The sequence below is a fragment of the Cajanus cajan genome, chromosome 1 (assembly GCF_000230855.2).
Source record: "Cajanus cajan strain Asha chromosome 1, NIPB_CcT2T_4, whole genome shotgun sequence".
NCBI classification, from domain to species: Eukaryota; Viridiplantae; Streptophyta; class Magnoliopsida; order Fabales; family Fabaceae; genus Cajanus; species Cajanus cajan.
Genome location: NC_138517.1, coordinates 76,565,235 through 76,585,408, shown reverse-complemented (window position 1 = coordinate 76,585,408; position 20,174 = coordinate 76,565,235). Strand labels below are relative to the sequence as shown.

Here is a 20,174-nt window from a genome sequence, read left to right as displayed (position 1 = left end):
CTTTTGATTCTATCCACTCGAGTCTAAGGTGATGTAAATCATTTGCCTCACTTGTTCAAAGTCTAAGTTAGTCTAAATTCTTTGACTTTTCACTCCATTAATTTGACATCAAACTGGGGCAATTGCTCTATTTTCTCTACATCAAAATAAAGTCACGTTCAAATACCCTTTTTGAATAGTCTTCCCAAAAAAAAAATCATTTTTCATTGTTATTCATGTTGGTTAAATGATGTTTCAAAGGGAATGACAAGATGATAAATCTCTCAATTGATAAGTTAGGCCAAATGAGTCTCACTTGATTCTAGGTGGGATAAGTTTGAAAAGATAAATTGTGAGATCATTTTTTCAATGATTGACAAAGAAGAAAATAATAGGATTTCATGGATTTGAAAAGGAAAAAAGGTGAAAGGGCTTTGCATATATTTGCTTTCTCTAAAGAAAATAATCATTTTTATGATTTTCTTTGAAAATAAACAAAACAAAAAACAAAAAGCAAAAAAAAAAGCAAAAAATAAAAAAATAAAAAAATAAAATGAAATGTGTCTATAACACCTCATAAGCATCCTAATACCGAATCAAGCATTACATCATTTGTATTAATATGTTTGAAGTGTTCGTTCATGTCCAATCATCACTTGGCATCCACTTTGTTTGCATCAAAGTTTGGTACTTTCCTAATACATGCATTCAAATTCATCACTTGCATATAAAGTCTCGCACTTGTCTGACATCTATATCATCTACGTTTGAGTTTGGCACATGTTTGACATTCATTACATCATAGTTTGGTACACCCATTCAAATCCAATACTTGTCCAACACCCACATTGTTCACATTAATGTCTAATACTTTGTTTAACACATCCATTCAAGTCCAATGCATACTTGTCATTTGCATCACCAAAAGTTTGGTCCATCCCTAACTCATGCATTCAAGTTCAATACATGCTTAGCATCCACAGCATTTGTACCAAAGTTCGGTACTTATCATCCACATGTAATCAAGTAATGTACTTGCATAACACATTCATTGAAGTTTATTATCTACTTGGCATCAACATTGTTTCTATCAAAATTCTCACTCTTTCATGTTTCGGGTCCCCGCGCCCATGTCTTTTAATATTTTGAGCCCCCGCGCTCACTCTATCAATCTTTCGGGTCCCCGTGCCCATGTTTTTAATTTTCAAGCCTCTATCAATCTTTCGGGTCCCCGGGTCCCCGCGCCCATGTTTTTAATTTTCAAGCCTCTATCAATCTTTCGGGTCCCCGCGCCCTCGCGCCCATGTTTTTATTTTTCAAGCCTCTATCATTCTTTCGGGTCCCCGCGCCCACGTTTTAATTTTCAAGCCTCTAACAATCTTTCAGGTCCCCGCGCCCATGTTTTTATTTTTCAAGCCTCTATCAATCTTTCGGGTCCCCGCGCCCACGTTTTAATTTTCAAGCCTCTAACAATCTTTCGGGTCCCCGCGCCCATGTTTTTAATTTTCAAGCCTCTATCAATCTTTCGGGTCCTCGCGCCCATGTTTTTAATTTTCAAGTCTCTATCAATCTTTCGGGTTCCCGCGCCCACGTTTTTAATTTTCAAGCCTCTATCAATCTTTCGGGTCCCCGCGCCCATGTTTTTAATTTTCAAGCCTCTATCAATCTTTCGGGTCCCCGCGCCCATGTTTTTAATTTTCAAGCCTCTATCAATCTTTCGGGTCCCCGCGCCCACGTTTTTAATTTTCAAGCCTCTATCAATCTTTCGGGTCCCCGCGCCCATGTTTTTAATTTTCAAGCCTCTATCAATCTTTTGAGCCCTCGTGCTCACTCTTTTAATTTTCAAGCCTCTATCAATCTTTCGAGCCCCCGTGCTCACTCTTTTAATTTTTAAGCCTCTATCCATCTTTCGAGCCCCGTGCTCACTCTTTTAATTTTCAAGCCTCTATGCTCACTGTATCAATCTTTCGAGCCCCCGTGCTCACTCTTTTATGTTTCGAGCCCCCGCACTCATTCTTTTATGTTTCAAGCCTCTATGTTCACTCTATCAATCTTTTGAGCCCCCGTGCTCACTCTTTTAATTTTTAAACCTCTATCCATCTTTCGAGCCCCGTGCTCACTCTTTTAATTTTCAAGCCTCTATGCTCACTCTATCAATGCTTCGAGCCCCTGCGCTCACTCTTTTAATGTTTCAAGCCCCACGCTCATGTTTTTTAATGTTTCGAGCCCCTGTGCTCATATCTCTAAACTTTAGACGAAATTGGTATTTTCTTTACTTATATTTTACTACGATAAGATGCAACAAGAGTTGTTTATATTATCTAGTAAAATTAAGTAAAGAGGGGCAACTGTAGTAACCCAATTTCGTCCGGGAAATATTAATTTTGTTCTTAAAAAATAGCAAAATAGGTATATACAAAAAAGAATAAAAAAAGACAAAATTTCAAGCCCGGAACGGGCCGTTCCAACTTTCCAAAAGGTACTAAGATTGCAAGCCCGGAACGGGCCGTTCCCAATCTGGAACGGGCTGTTCCAGCTTTCCTAAAAGCCCTAAAATTTCTAGCCCGGAACGGGCCGTTCTGGATTCAGAACGGGCCGTTCCAACCTTTCAAAAAAGGCTAAATTTCTAGCCCGGAACAGGCCGTTCCAAAACTGGAACGGGCCGTTCCAACCTTCCAAAATACCTCTAATTTTTGGCCCAGAACGGGTCGTTCCCACAACTGGAACGGGTCGTTCCCAAACTGGAACGGGCTGTTCCAATTTTTAAAAAAGACCTATAGTTTTTAGACCAGAACGGCCGTTCTGGAACCACCAAAATACCTAAATTTTTTAGCCCGGAACGGGCCGTTCCCAAAATGGAACGGCCGTTCCGAAAGTGGCCGTTGTGAGTAAAATTGCCACTCCGGAACGGGCCGTTCCGGATTCAGAACGGGTCGTTCCGGGTCCCTACAGAAAGTCTATAAATAGCCCCCTTCCCCTTCCCAACACACACATATCTTCACCCTTAACTTCCCAAAGGAGAACTACACACACCCTTCCCACACACATCTCCACCTTGGACCAGAGGGAACCCAGAGAAGGAGACCCACTTCTGTAGCGAAGAATTGTGAGTATATTAAATTCATTTCTTTTTATTTTTTTTTATATTAGTAATATCTGCTATTTAGTTCTTATTTATATTCAAAATGTGATTAAATATTAAAATATAGTGTGACAATATTTAATGTAAATATCTGATTATTGTATCAAAAATTTTATTGGAGGAATGGTTAATTAGATGTGACATCTTTTTAACCTTTGAATTTAAAGTACAAGTTGTGACAACTTATCTTTAAGTTTTTCCTCCAAAAACAAAAATGTTCAACCAAGAAATTTTTTTTTTACATCATAACATCTCTAGCAATAATTATAATTAAAATTTTATTGAATTGACTTTGGTGTACACCTTAGTCAATTTTATATTTTTAGGTGAATGAGCTGAGACAGTTCAAGAATCCTATATTTAACAAAAATAAAAATTAATTAAAAATATGAACATACAAATATTTTTTACCATAGAACTACGTGGCTCTGAATCTTCATTACATATGAAGATACGTAGGAGCAAGAACTAAATCTTGTCGAGCCAAAAAATAAAAAATATATTATCCTCCGTTTTATATAACAATAATAATTTTAACCTTTTTTTCAATGCATAATTTAAATTAGTTAAATAAAATATATTTGATCATTTTAGTGAGATAAATATTTTATAAATTATTAATAATTAGTTTAATTAATTAAAGGTAATCGTCTTATGACGAACGTTGTGAGGTGCTAATACCTTCCTCACATGAATCGACTCCCGAACTCAAAAATTTGGTTTTCGTAGACTATTTTCTATTTTATGGTTTTTCCAATGTTTTTTACATTGGTGGCGACTCCTCTTTTTCAATTTATTTTTCGCCGTCCAGTCGCGACTGAGGTTGCTACACTCCCCCTCGAATGCTCAATATTTAGAATGTGTCTTGTTAAAACCTTATTAGGAAAAATCCTATAAGATAAAAACTCATTGAAAGAAAAATAGTACATTATTCTTTAATACGATATCATATACTGCTTCATTTAAAATCTTGTCAGGAAAATCCAATGGAACAAAATCATGACGAAGGGAAAAAGAGTGTAGAATGTCTTCCCTCATAAAGACAATTATCTCTAAGATGAAGAAAGACTAATCTTATATACCAAAATTCCTTTTCTTTCAATTTTTTTTATTTAATAGTGTCTACATGAGTACTATAATATCTTCAGGACTACTTTGATTCATAATAATTTAAACGAAACAAATATTTGATAAAATATATGTTATGGAAGATAAATAGTGAAATATTTGTCTTGTAGGTTGCAATACCAATGAAAAAAAAAAGACTATCATATTAATAACGTGTTATGAAAAAAAAAAAAAGATAATAACAAAAATATAAGATAACATGAGAGAGTTTAACTTATGTATTATTTTTTGGAGAAGATTTAAGCCTATTTATAAGTATATATATTAACTCAACAATAACACCAAAAAATAAAAAATAAAATATAACAAAAATATAAATAATAATAATGTAAATCGAATATTGAAATTCACTTATTAACTCACCAATTATCATTATAAGAGGGAATTAATTAAGGATAGCCTGATTAAAGCATCAAAATATTATTCGCGACTATTGATCAGTTTTTATTCTACTTTTGTAATAATAAACATATATGTTAAAAATTCAGCACCATAAAGAATGTGTTAACAATGAATGTATCTGGTGTGAGATGAAGGGCAAATGAAGGTGGAATGACATGAGAGAGGAGGGGTCAGATAAAGTGAGGGGCCAATGCAAGAATTAATGGAAGGAAGAAAAATCCAGAGATAGCATGTAGCTAGGTATACCCTTCACCTTCAGTGTTGTATCCTTTCAATCATATATGTCTCAGATTCACGAAACAAACAAAGAAATGGCCCAACCACATTCCACTTCTCTCACAACAGACAAATAACTGTGGATCTCCATCTACCTCTTTAAATTTTAATTATTTCTATATTGCTAAATGTATATCAATCAAGGATATCACAGGTTTTAGGATAATAAACAATTCTATATTTTTACAGTACTTCCTTATAATTTTTTTTTTATAAATATAACTTCTTTTTATATCAAATTGATTCATATTAAAAATAACGTAAAATTTTAAATTGCGATTTTATATATCTAAAATAGAGATCAAATCACAGTAATTTAATTAAGAAACACAAAGATTGAATAAGTTGGGTAAACAATTTTTTATAAATATTTTTATATTTTAAGATATTAAATATATTTTTATAAACACTAGGAAAAATTATCGAAGGATGTATCAAATCATTAATTTTAAAATAATCCGCTTCAACATTAATTACTACCTCGTTCTGTTTATTAATTATTGTTATTTTATAAATATTATGTTTTACGGTTAGTTTTTATTTATATTCTTATTTAATAATTATTCTACTATTAATAAAGGTAGAAGTGATATATTTTTATAGAAATTAATTAAAAAAAATTCGATTGTAAATAAAGAGTTATGAACAAAGAGACGTATATGAAGATGATTTCATCTCTTGTAAATAAAGTTTTGTAATGAGGTTGATCACTAAAGCTGTCAAAATGGGTTTAGTCCGGTGAGTCAATCTGGCCTATCATAGGTTCGAGCTGGGTTGGGCAAAAAAAATTGAAAATTTTAGTATGGGCCAATTTTGAACCCGACTTACCTGGGTTGAACTCGTGGTGAGCCAGGTTAACTCATCAATCCGTAAATAAAAAAAAAAAAAAAACATGCTGCCACCAGCCCATCACTCTTAGTTTATTGGATCCAAATTACTGAAATTAGAGTTTGAAGATGATTTTTGTTATATTTAAAATTTGAGATGATTTTGAATTATATTTGTCTACATGAGATTATTTAGATTTTATTTGATTGTATTTAGAATTATCATTTAATTATGATTTTGGGCTTTAGTTGTATATTAAAAAAAATTATATTTTTTTAAAATTATGTGAGCCAACCCGTTTAACCCACCAACCTGTGGTGAGCCGGGCCGGATTCAATTTTTTTGAAATCACTAATAAATGAGCCGGGTTGGGTTGGCCCAGCAAATACTCAACCCGTGCTGGACTGGGCCGGGCCGGGCCAGATTACCCGTTTTGACAGCTCTATTGATCACCCACTATAGGAGAGTAGAATGCCACCTATTGAGAGAGAATGGATTACCACCTTATGTAAAAGAGATTTTTATAATGGAAATATTTATTAAGTTTGCAAAAAAAAAATTATATAATATTTTTGAATGAATGAGTATATGTTGGAATGTTCTCGTGTTCATAGAAAAGAGGTGTCGGACCACAATAATTATTTGTGGGTTCCCTTTAAGATCTTTTGGTCTCACAGGTAATTTTGCTTGTGTCATTTTTTTCAACACCTTTTTCATATAAATTTGTTTTGATTATTTTTTCCTATATTTTTCAGAGCATGATTTCTCTCTTAATATTTTTTTATTTAGTTTTTATTCTCTTTTTTTTCCCCTATTTCTATGTAAGTTTTCATTCCCTTGCATAAATATATGTTTGGTGCCTTGTTTTTCTATGTAAGGGGACCTTAGGAGTCCCCTTGTTTGATTGTTTTAAGGTGTTAGTTGTTGGTGTATATTGAATTATTGATCTTGATTGCATATAAATGCCTTTAAATGCATGCTTGCTTTTGTGTACATGATATTGTGAATATATAAGATCCTGAAGTTACAGTAGGAAATTCTTAATTTATAGAGTAAATTGAAAATTGATGAAATTAAGATATTTTTGTGAAATTGATGTATGCATTTAATTAATTGATGATATAAAAGTGTAGTTTAGACACTAATTATATTTTTAATTGGTTGAATAAGGAGAATTCAGTTGGGTGAAAGTTATGCTTTATCATCTAAAAATTCTTATATGAAAGACTTTTTTTTAATGATTTCTCTTTATGTGATTAACCGGTTTGAGTTTTTAGTGAAATTATGAAACATTTATTTCAATTCTATCTTAAGTTAATATAAAATGATATAAAACATAATGGAGACTGAATTTAATTTCAAGTCCTAACTAATAGAAACGAATAGATTTAACTGATTGTCACCCTTTTGAGGAAATGATAAATATGTATTATTTAGACTCACGTATATTTTACTCCATAAAAAATAATCTAAAATATTTTTAAATGGTATATTATTGACACTTCTTTATCATTAATATATAACTCAAATATAGAAAAAACAATCGATTAAGGAAAAATAGTATAAGTGTTATGAATAATAATTAGTGGCTTAATTAGTGGATGCCAATATTCATTATCAATCATTACCATTTATATGTCCGTTATGTATTATTCCTTTTTTGTGTAATTGTTCAGTTACCACATGTACTTATAAATAGGTTACTCCTCTCCCAAAGATAATACACCAGTCAGATTCTTTTCTCTATCTCATACTGTCTCATTTCTTCTCTCTATTTTTTCTTCCTTTTATAACACGTTATCAGCACGATAGTCTTTTATCTATTGGTGTTGCAACTACAAGAGAAAGCTGTGAAGAATTTTTCAAGACAAATATTTTACGGTTAGTTATTCATCTTTTATAATAAGAACTATATCAAATATTTATATTATTTATATTATTATGAATCAAAGTAGTCCTAAAGACATTATAGTAGTCCTGAAGACATTATAGTAGTCCTGAAGACATTATAGTAGTCCCAAAAACACTATGAAATAAAGAAATTCTTCATACATTTTTGAAATGTCTAGAAGACATTATCAAAGAAGAATGTTCAAATTCTATTATTTTATTAATTTATTTTTTTTTCACCAGAAGTGAGAAAAATCTATGTTTTATTGATGCGATATATTCTACATATTACCTAATATATATGGAATGAAGAATATATTTATTCCGCCTAATAATAATATTATTATGACACATATTTTCTGCTCATGTTATCAATTTAAATATTCTGTAATAATATATATATTAAATTAGAGACAATTTGATTTCCATAATTAAAGAAGTATTAATTTATAAATTTATGGCTATTTATGATTCCTTTATTATTATTATTTCTCCCCCTAATTTTGTCTCTCTTTTATTATTACCATTTTTTTTGTTTTTGAAATTGAATGATTCTCCGTGAATGATATGTGTTGTAAAATTGTATAATTCTTCATGAATGTTATACATATACACATATAACGATTTTGCAATGATCCAGAAGACATTGCCAATTTAGAAATTTTAAGCATTTTTTTTTCTCACCAGAAGTGAGATAATTGTACGACAATGAAAATAAAAGAATATTTTCTCATCAGAAGTGAGATAATTATGCAACAATGAAAATAAAAGGATTTTTTTTTTCTCACCAGAAGTGAAAAATTTGATATAAATATATTATCTTGTATTTGATCCTTTGATATAAATGAGGTTATCACCAGAAGTGAAATAATTTTGTCAATATCATAATTATAATGTTGAATGATATTTGAGACACTCATGTGTTACGTCATTGAATCTTAAAGAGTTTAGTTTCAAATCTTATTAATAGAATTTGTATTATTTGTTTTCATAATGTTATGCGTCTATTATTTTAATTGATGTAGATATCATTGAATTATAATTTGATTGTGATTTGTACAAAAATATAGAATTTAATGAAATTATGATCAATGTTTATTTCCTTAATTTTTTGATACAACATTTATAAGGAGAATAATTTCCCTAATTTTTAGCATTATTTTTTATCTCCTTAAAGTCAACCTAGCAATGACATAAATATATTTTTATTAAATGATTTTTTTTTATAAGTATAATGAGAAAGATTCATATTTTTTTTATAACGAAAGACATAAACAAGTTATGATTTTTTTTTAAATGAATGATTTTTTCAGAAATTATTGTCTTGTTGTCTTTTATCATATTGTTTATTTACAATTTTTTTTAATTTTATGAAGAATGGATATTGACCATAGCATCAATATTGAAGATATGTGTCTCGCTGATAGTGCAACGACTCACACAATGCTCAAGAATAATAAATTCTTTTCAAATTTAGTGATGCAAGAAATCAAAGTTAGTACCATATCTGGTACTACAAATATAATTGAAGGCTCCGGAAGAGCTAATATATTGTTACCGGGAGGAACGAAGTTGCATATTAAAAATGCATTATATTCTCCTAAGTCTTATAGAAACTTATTAAGTTTCAAAGATATTCGTTTAAATGGGTTTCATATTGAAACAAACAATGAAGGGAATGTAGAATATCTTTATATCACAAAAATCCACTTGAATAAAAAGGAAGTATTGGAAAAATTACATGCTTTCTCTTATGGACTGTATTGCACGTATGTTAATACAGTTGAAACAAATATTATTGTAAACCAGAAGTTTACAAATCAAAATAAATTTGAGGTTTGGCATGATCGATTGGGTCATCCTGGGACTATCATGATGCGAAAAATAATTGAAAATTCATGCGGACATTTATTGAAGAGCCGGGAGATTCTTCAATCAAATATTTTTTCATGTACTGCTTGTTCCCAAGGAAAGTTAATAATTAGACCATCACCAGCAAAAATTGGGCATGAATCTATCTTATTTTTAGAACGAATACAAGATGATATTTGTGGACCAATACACCCCCCATGTGGACCATTTAGATATTTTATGATTTTAATTGATGCATCAACAAGATGGTCACATGTTTGTTTATTATCAACTCGCAACCAGGCGTTTGCGAGATTATTAGCTCAACTAATTAGATTAAGAGCTCATTTTCCTGATTATCCAATTAAGAAAATTCGTTTGATAATGCTGGTGAATTCACATCTCATGCTTTTAATGAGTATTGTATATCCATTGAAATTGATATTGAACATCCGGTAGCACATGTTCATACACAAAATGGACTTGCAGAATCATTTATCAAATGTTTAAAACTAATTGCAAGACCATTACTCATGAGATCAAAACTTCCAATGTCAACTTGGGGGCATGCAATCTTACATACCGCAATATTAATTCGCATCAGGCCAACAAGTTATCACAAATTCTCTCCTTTATAGTTGGTCTTTGGTGAGCAACCCAATATTTCTCATTTGAGAATCTTTGGGTGTGCTGTATATGTTCCAATTGCCCCTCCTCAAAGAACCAAAATGGGTCCTCAAAGAAGGTAAAGAATATATGTTGGGTATGAATCCCCATCTATAATAAAATATCTTGAACCATTAACAGGCGATTTATTTACGGCTAGATTTGCTGATTGCCATTTTAATGAGTTAATTTTCCCAACATTAGGGGGAGAACAAAAAAAGTTGGAAAAAGATATTAGTTGGAATGAATTATCACTATCTCATCTTGATCCTCATAGAAAACAATGTGAACTAGAAGTTCAAAAGATAATTCATTTGCAAAATCTAGCCAACCAATTACCAAATGTATTCACAGATCCTTAAAGGGTGACTAAGTCATATGTACCAACGGCTAATGCTCCAATAAGAGTCGAAGTTCCTGTTGGACAATTTAATACTACAAACGAGTCGCAAATACGCCTGAAGCGTGGTAGACCAATTGGTTCCAAGGATAAGAATCCTCGAATAAAAAAGGGAGCTAAAGAGCAGAATGACCAAATTGAGGATGTAAAAACTCAAAAAGATTCCTCTGACATAACTCATATTCTAGTTCCAGAAGAAACTCAGGTACCTGAAATTATTGAAAATGAAGAGATCTCAATAAATTATGTCATGAATGGAATACGATGGAATCGAAACAATGTCAATATTGATGACGTGTTTGCGTATAATATAGCGCTAAATGAAATAAATGATATTGAGGATCAAGAACCAAAGTCCATCAACGATTGTCGACAAAGAAATGATTGGACAAAATGGAAAGATGCAATTGAGGCAGAATTAGACTCACTTGCTAAACGAAAAGTTTTTGGACCGGTACTACGTACACCAAAAGGTGTAAAACCAATTGGATACAAATGGGTTTTTGTGCGAAAACGAAATGAAAATGGTGAAATTGTGAGATACAAAGCAAGACTAGTTGCTCAAGGTTTTTCACAAAGACCCGGTATTGATTTTGAAGAGACATATTCACCTGTAGTGGATGCAAACACTTTTCGATATTTAATTAGTTTGGTTGTACATGAAAATCTTAATTTACATCTAATGGATGTAGTTACAACATATTTATATGGCTCTCTTGATGCTGACATTTATATGAAACTCCCAGAAGGATTTAATTTGCCTGACGATGCAATTTCTAGAGAAGATTATTCGATTAAATTAAATAAGTCCCTATATGGGCTAAAGCAATCAGGTCGTATGTGGTATAATCGACTGAGTGAATACTTGTTACAAGAAGGATATAAAAATGATCCAATTTGTAAAAAGATCTGGAAATGGATTTGCCATAATTGTAGTTTATGTAGATGACATAAACATTATTGGAACTCCTGAAGAGCTTCAAAAGCAATAGATTGCTTAAAGAAAGAATTTGAAATGAAGGATCTAGGAAGGACAAAGTTTTGTCTAGGATTGCAAGTTGAATACTTAGAAAATGGAATTCTTGTGCATCAAGAAGCTTATATAACAAAGGCGCTTAAAAGATTTTATATGGACAAATCACATCCATTGTGCACTCCCATGGTTGTAAGATCTTTAGATGTTAATAAAGATCCATTTAGACCCCAAGAAAAGGATGAAGAAATACTTGGTCCTGAAGTACCATATCTTAGTGCTATAGGAGCACTAATGTACCTTGCTAATTATACACGACCTGATATAGCGTTTGCTGTTAATTTGTTAGCAAGATATAGTTCTACACGAAGACATTGGAATGAAGTTAAACAAATACTTCGTTATCTTAGAGGTACAATGGATATGGGATTATTATATTCAAATGTTTCCAAACCAGAACTAAATGGTTATGCAGACGTAGGTTATTTGTCGGATCCTCATAATGGTAAATCACAAACAGGATATTTGTTCACAAGTGGTGGTACAGCCATTTCATGGCGATCTGTAAAACAAACCATATCAGCCACTTCATCTAATCATGCTAAAATTTTAGCATTACATGAGGCAAGTCGTGAATGTGTTTGGCTAAGATCTGTGATTCAACACATACGGGAAACTTGTGGTTTATCTTCTGGAAAAATGACATCGACAGTTATATATGAAGATAATGCTGCATGTATTGCACAATTGAAAGATGGATACATCAAGGGAGATAGAACAAAGCATATTCTACCAAAATTCTTTTTTACTCATGATTTTCAAAGGAATGGTGATATAAATGTTCAACAAGTCCGCTCAAGTGACAACTTAGTAGATCTCTTTACAAAGTCACTTCCAAGAAAAGTTTTTGAACAGTTGATACACAAGATTGGACTCCGTCGTCTTAAAGATTGTATGCATGAGGGGGAGAAATAAATATTTATGAATGATGTACTCTTTTTCCTTCACTAGGTTTTTATCCCACAGGGTTTTTCCTAGTAAGGTTTTAACGAGGCACATTCTAAATATTGGACATCCAAGGGGGAGTGTTATGAATAATAATTAGTGGCTTAATTAGTGGATGCCAATATTCATTATCAATCATTACCATTTATATGTCCGTTATGTATTATTCCCTTTTTGTGTAATTGTTCAGTTACCACATGTACTTATAAATAGGTTATTCCTCTCCCAAAGATAATACACCAGTCAGATTCTTTTCTCTATCTCATACTGTCTCATTTCTTCTCTCTATTTTTTCTTCCTTTTATAACAATAAGATATTTTTAGGCAACTTAATTAACTTTGGTGTGTTTGGATGGAGAATTTATATAGGGTAATTCATTTATTTGAAAATTTTCAAATTCTTTGAAGTGAAATGTTTTGTTTGGATACGAAATTTACAAATAATTTGAAATCCAAACATTTTGAAATTCCTTAAAATATTAGAATTTTAAATTCTCCCAAAAAAGTAAGAATTTAAAATTTCTCATATTTATTTTTCTTATTTCACCTATATATTTTAACTTATCTCTTTATTCTTTGAATTATTGAATATTCAAAAATATTTTTAAAATTATTAAATATTATCTAATGTTAATTTTTAAAATTATTAAATATTTAAAAATAAATTAATATATATTTTTATAAAATTTAATTTAAAAGTCTTAACATATAAATATATTTTTAAAATCAATTTTATTATGGTGGAATTAAATTATCATATTCAACTTAACAATTTAAAATTTAAAAATTTAAATTGACTTATCTAAACAAAATATTTTAAGAATAATAAAAATTAAAATTAAAGTAATTTAAATACTAAAAATTTAAAATTTCTTAAATTTATAAAATTTCTTGTGCAAATAGACTAAGATTACTACCGAGTGATAACCAGTACCACCTGATTTACATTTTATGAAAAGCAAGACGATCTCAAATAATTTGAAATATTTGAACTGTTGTTACATGCAAAATCAAAATGGAAACAGGTAGACTTCACATCTATCAATTTCACATAGATGTTGTATCGGCAAGAAAAAAATGAAAAGGATATAGATGTTGTAGGATACGGGTGCATCGATTGGTGGGGGAGATGATCTTCATGCAAAGTTTGTTTCTGGCATATCACTTTAGAGTGGTCAATTTATTGTATCAAAAGTATCACCATGATATCATTGATTGATATATGAATATACGCCTACTTCACTGTGATGATATTATGACCATGTCCTTGCATTTGTCTTTTGCTTTTGGAATTAATGACCAGCAACAAACGAAACAGTTTAACCTTTTTTCTCTGGGAATCGACACACTCATTCCAATATGATTAATTATTTTCATATCACAATGGCACAAAGTTGATTCTCCAATAATTTTATTATCGATGTTTTCCTATATTTTTTTCTCTCTAAACATTGGTGTTTGAGCTATCGTGAGGGACAGCGAAAAGTTTGTCTTTAGCATCACTAACCCGGAAAATCTCTTGCTCAAAAAATTCGGACTCAGTTTCCCTAACTTTGAAATATAAAAATTATGATAATTTAATACATTTAAATTGTTGAATTTATAATAATAAATTAAATTATGAGACGAGTATATTTAAATTAAAATATATATTATATACGTGTTACTAGAGCTGTTAAAATAGGCCCGGTCCATCTAAGCTGACTCACCTTGATCTACTTTAAAAACGAGCCAACTTAACCTGACCTACTTTTAATTTTCTCAAAAAAAATTTGGTCCGGCCCGGCCTACCATGGGTTGGTGGGTTATACGAGCCAGCCCACCAACCCACCAAAAATAAAAAAAAATTATCAACAAAATTCAAAATTTTAAATTAATTATAAATTAACATAATAGTCATAACATTAGCATCATTAATAGTCATAAGTTATAATTCATCATACAAAATTAAATATAAATCATGATAAAAGTATAAAATAAAAAATTTTAATATCTCATCATACAAAATTAACTACAAATCATACTTAAATTTTTACTGCAAAAAAAAATTGTGAATTGGTAGGCTACCCGGCCCACCACGGGTTCAGCCCGGGTGGGCCAGGTCAAAGTGAGCCGAGTTGATATATACTCACCTACTATAAAACTTTAATTTTTTTGCCCGGTCCGGCCCGTTTTCAAGGTGGGCCAGGTTGGCCCACGGGTCCCAGACTACTTTGACAGCTTTACGTATCACAATCTGATCTATTATTACAAATCCAATAATTTAAATGCATTAAATTACTATAGCTTTCCTTTCGCAAAGTCAGAGGATCCATTTCTATAAAAAAATGTTGCAGTTGCGGAATACATTTGCACCGAATCTTCCTTCCTGTTCCTGGTACGTTTGAAATTAAAGAAGTAATAAAAGGAAAAAAAATGTAAAAGATATAAAAAAAATAGTGTAAAAATATATCAAAATCTATATAAAATTTCATTTTACTATCCAAGAAATTAAAATATTTTTAAACAATAATTTATTTTGAACAAATAATTATATAAAAATATCTTTATATTGATTAAAAGATCTTCACAACCGATCGAACATCCTTCTCTGGCATGGAGTCAAAAACTTTCTGAGCCAAAGCCATTTGTTCACACTTGGCATAACCATCCAACATGGAATTCCGTGAAACCAATTTTTTTTTCTTTTCCCGGTAATACCTTCTCAGCATCTTTAACGGAGATCGCTTATAAACAAATACCTATTCTACATCACTGCCAAATTAGCTCTGACCTATTTTATGAATTGCTTAAATTTTAGCAAAGTTGCTTGTAGAAGCAATTCTGCTAAAATTTAAGTAACCCATAAAGTGAGTTAGAGCTGATGTGACAGTGATGTGGCATAGGAGGTTGCTTATAAGCAACTCCCATTACAGATGCTCTAATATTCCCACAAGAAGTGTTGGAAATTTGTGAAAAATTGGATATAAATTAAAATTGAAAATGAAAAATTGTCCTTGAAATTGTTATAAAATTCCAATAAAAGGATATTTGTGTATAAATTTTTAATCATTTTAAAATTTTTAATAATCTACTAACCCTATTTATTGATATTACATTGACTAACTAAAAATTAAATATAAAAAATAAAAGTATAACAATAACAAATATTTTATCTAAAATTTTTAAAATTTCAACTTTAAATAAAGAAAAATCTCATAAATCTAACATTTTTCTTTGAAATTTGTTATAAACATTTCAAATTTTATTTTCATGAACTCCAAAACTTGATTTAAAAAATGTTTCAATCATTATGTTAATAAGTTGTTACACATCAATTTCTTAATCTAAATTATTATTTTCATAGTTATTCAATTTAACCTATCATCCGATCTTTAATATCATTTGTTGGCATTTATCATATCAAATACATCTTACATAAAAGTGTGACCAAATCCTTCATGCTAAATATTACTCTCATCAATTATAACAATAAAATCATAATGTTCAATTAAATCAAATTTCAAATAAAGTTTTTCATAACCAGGAATCATGATTTATAGAAATGATTAAATATATTTAATTGTTTATAGAATTTCTTGGAATGTTTATAAATAGAGATAACAAAAAAAAACATATCTCAGCCTGTCAAAACAATATAGGTTAGGTTAAACATTCTAGTCCACCAATTTTTTGTTATATTTTTATATTTAATGTTAAATTTTAATAATTGGATTTATTTTGTTATATGTAATTTGATTTTTTTGTGCAACAAATGTGTTAGAAGAGATATTATTATAATTACACATCTATTTTATTATGTAGCAAATTTTAAATTTTTTATACAATAAATTAAACAAAATTTATTATAAATATATATATATATATATATATATATATATAAATTTTTTTACTGACTAACTCGTTTACTTATCAATTCACTCTTAAATAAGACAGATTATAATGTCTAACACATTTTCACTTAATAAGCTAGTCTAACCCAAATTATTTTTAAATATATTGTATTAACTAAATAAAGTAAAATAACAATATGTTTATGATAGTGAAGTATTTCTTTTAACTAAAATTAAAATAGCATAATATTCCAACTTTCCCATGGTGGAAACTTGTATAAAGATAAAAGTTAAATATAACAGCATAAATAGTAGTAGATACGTATGATTGTGTGGTCAAAATTGAAGTTTTAGTTGAGTATATGTAGGATGGTGTGTTTTAAAATAATTTGGTAGTGAGTATTCCACGTGGTGGTGGAGAGTATGAATGATGATATATATCTATCTCTCTCCACACACATCATTTAGAATGCCACTTTGTTCTTTGTGAAGAAGAAATAAGAGATGGAAGAGGGAATGCAATGCACCAACATTAAGCACCCTCACAGGAACAACCCCGCAGCCATATGCGCCTTTTGTCTCCAAGAAAAGCTTCGCAACCTTCACTCTCCTCCCTCCACTTCCTCCCTTAACCCAAACAACGTTAACACTCCCACCACTAAAAGAAACGCCTTCTGGTCCTTCATCTACCCTTCTTCCAAGCCCAAGCCCAAGCCCAAGCCCAAGCCCAAATGCTCCACCTCCCAAGAGGACACCTCTTTGGTTTCTCGATCCAGATCCGTTGGCTGCGGCACCAGGACCTTCTCCCGGGATTGCACTCTCCGGAGAGTCCAGTCTCAGCGCCATGCCCATGATGCCATTGCCGGGGGTAGGACTTGGGCCTGGGCCTGGGCCTTTGCTAGTCCTATCAGGGCTTTCACCACCAAGGCCTCTTCCAAGAGAGATAACAACCTATCATCCATTCCTTCTTTGCTCGCTGTACGATAACCACCTTTTTATTTGCTTTATGCACATTACCATCTTCTTAACTACTGCATGTACGTGTATTGCCTCTATCTTAATTTCATGCCAAAGTGAATCTAGTGTATTCTTTGTCTTTTCTGTATCGTAGTAATTCGATTCACACTATGATATGCTATGTCAATGTCAATGATGAAAATTTAATTTATATATATATATATACTTTTTCTAGACTCACTATTCACTACCCTACACATGTTTCAGTGGTTACAGTCTTGCAGACAAATATTGGTCATCACTTAATATTAATATAGTCTTATAAATAACTTATTATTCATAAATAAGTTTATTAATAAATTATTCGATCAACAATTATAAAAATTGATAGATCTCATCAGTAATCAAGAGAGACTGTTAAATGAGACAAAACTTATTATAATTTATGATTTTTAATAAATTTTAATCAATAATAGAAAGAGTGTGAAAAAAAGAGTGTTAAAAAATATTAATAACATTCTTATTTATTAAATATCACAAAATTAGATTATCTTTTTTATTCCTCCATTAAAAAGTTTGGGAGAAAGCATGATTGATATTCTAGATTTCATAGCAAGTATTGTTTAGACTTCACTCTGACCATGAAAATTCAATAAATGAATAAAAGAAAATAACAATTTTATAAAATTAAATTTATTAGTTATTTTTTAATAAAATGGTACAGTACAATAATAATTTTTTAAAAATATATTAGGAGCATAATTAAAAAATAATAATTAATATTACATTGGAAACTTAAATAGTAGTAGTGTAGTACATGTTTTGAAACATTTTCTTTTGTGATACTTTATAATGGACAGAGGAAGTACTATTTTTTGTGCATGTTGCTTCAATTTTACCATTAAACTCATTCTAGTGATTCCCGACACTTTGACTGAGAGAAAGGCACACAAAATAATTATACGATTAAAAAAGAAGTAGCTTAATTTATCTTTTTATGTGTTCATGCACCTGAAAGTGTGAGCGGGAGAGAGGAGAGTGGATATCCACACTCTCACATATGGAGTTTAGAAAATGAAATTGGAGGAACTCTAATAGTTTCACTATGTCATCATGTGAATGGTTTTACTTGATATCTTGGTTATATTATTGGTAGCTTCCATCTTGTAATTCAGTTAACACTATGATACTATGGAAAACATGAATCTTTTTAGTTTATGCAAAATCACAATTCACATGCACTCACATGTTTGAGCGGTATATACACCAGGGAAGATATATAGAATTACTCATGGCCATGTTATGGTGTAACTTAATTATAAGCAATGTCAAAAGAGTAGTTGATTAATCCACTTGGATGTGACTTGTAATTGTTGTTCTCTTCTTATTTTAGTTCATAATTAATTTTTATACTAAAAAGTTTCTTCAATAGTCAAATACATGAACATGGTTGGAGACGGAGTTGTAGTGGTCCCAAGATTGCATTCAGCAACAAGATCTTGAATTCACTGTTTGTAACATTTATTATAGGGTTTCATGGACAGCTAGTGGCAGATCTAATTAAAAAAAAAAAAAAAAACATTTTCTCTCGAGTTAACCATATGAACAGCACAGCTGAATAGAAAATCTATCATGAAAGGGATCTGAACGTATACTTGGTTTCATTAAAAGTTTGTTTCTTTAATTAAAAAAAACGTGTGTCCCATAAAAGTTGATCAAATGTTACATTAACTTACTCTAACATCAAAGATGTTTATTATTAACATGCACACGACTTTTAATCAATTTTTTTTAAAAGTTGAACAAATGTTACATATTTATCTACCCTAACTTCAAAGATGTTTATTATTGACATGCACATGACTTTTAATAAATTTTTTCTCTACCTAAAGTGCCCTCATCTTCCCCCCAACTACTTCACTTACCTCTCCCTCTCCTTAACCTCCTTCAACTTCCTCTCCACCCTTTGTACCCTCCACCTCCCTAACTGCATCATCACTACCCCCATGCACTTCCTCTCCTGTCCCTTTTCCTCTTCACTGCAGCATTCTCTATCGCCAAAGACAAGGCCTCAGCCTCCGTGGGCGATGGCAACAACGATCATATGCATGAGCCGCATCAACACGTTGTACTTGAACGTATTGGCGAGGAGAAAGTGCATGGGGTGAAAGTGGAGGTGTGGGAGGTGATGGTGCAATTAAGGAGGTGGAGGATGTAGACGGTGGAAAGAAAGTTGAGAGACACAAAGGAGATAGAAAGGTGGGTGGAACAATCCAAAAAAATGAGGGCATTTTAGGGAGAGAAAATTTATTAAAAATTATATGCAACACATATCTTTGAAATTAAGGGAGATTGATATAACATTTGTTCAACTTTTAAGGAGATCTTATATATGTCTAAATTACTAAGAGATATTAGGCACAATCATAAAAAAAAAATACAAAAAATACGAGTGTAATTTACTCTTAATTTTAGTTATTAATTCATTTGTTGTAAGTTTTTATTTCTTTATTTTTTTCAGTTTCAAAACAAAGTTTGGCTTTTATTAAAAATTGACTTGCAATAAACTATGTGTCTTTAATTATCAATTTTGGAACATTACGTGAGCTAACTCTATAAAAAAAATTGTCGTGCAATATTATTTTTAGCTTTTTAAAAGGATGATAAAACAGTTTTTTTTTTGTTTTTATTTCTTTTATTTTGCATAATTAAACTATAACTTTTAAAACATTTCTTGTAATCATATATATATATATATATATATATATATATATATATATATATATATATATCATCGATCTCAAAAATAATTATTTGACTATTGAAAGATATTGATGTTGTTTT

General features: G+C 30.7%; 1 protein-coding gene across 1 annotated transcript; it reads left to right on the top strand.

The window, feature by feature from the left end:
* The first annotated feature begins 16,772 nt into the window (after window positions 1-16,772).
* LOC109793223 (uncharacterized) lies at window positions 16,773-17,680 on the top strand. Its single transcript, XM_020352687.3, has one exon. It carries the CDS (start codon window positions 16,878-16,880, stop codon window positions 17,358-17,360), a length of 483 nt encoding a protein of 160 aa, XP_020208276.1. The 5' UTR covers window positions 16,773-16,877; the 3' UTR covers window positions 17,361-17,680.
* The last annotated feature ends 2,494 nt before the right edge of the window (window positions 17,681-20,174 follow it).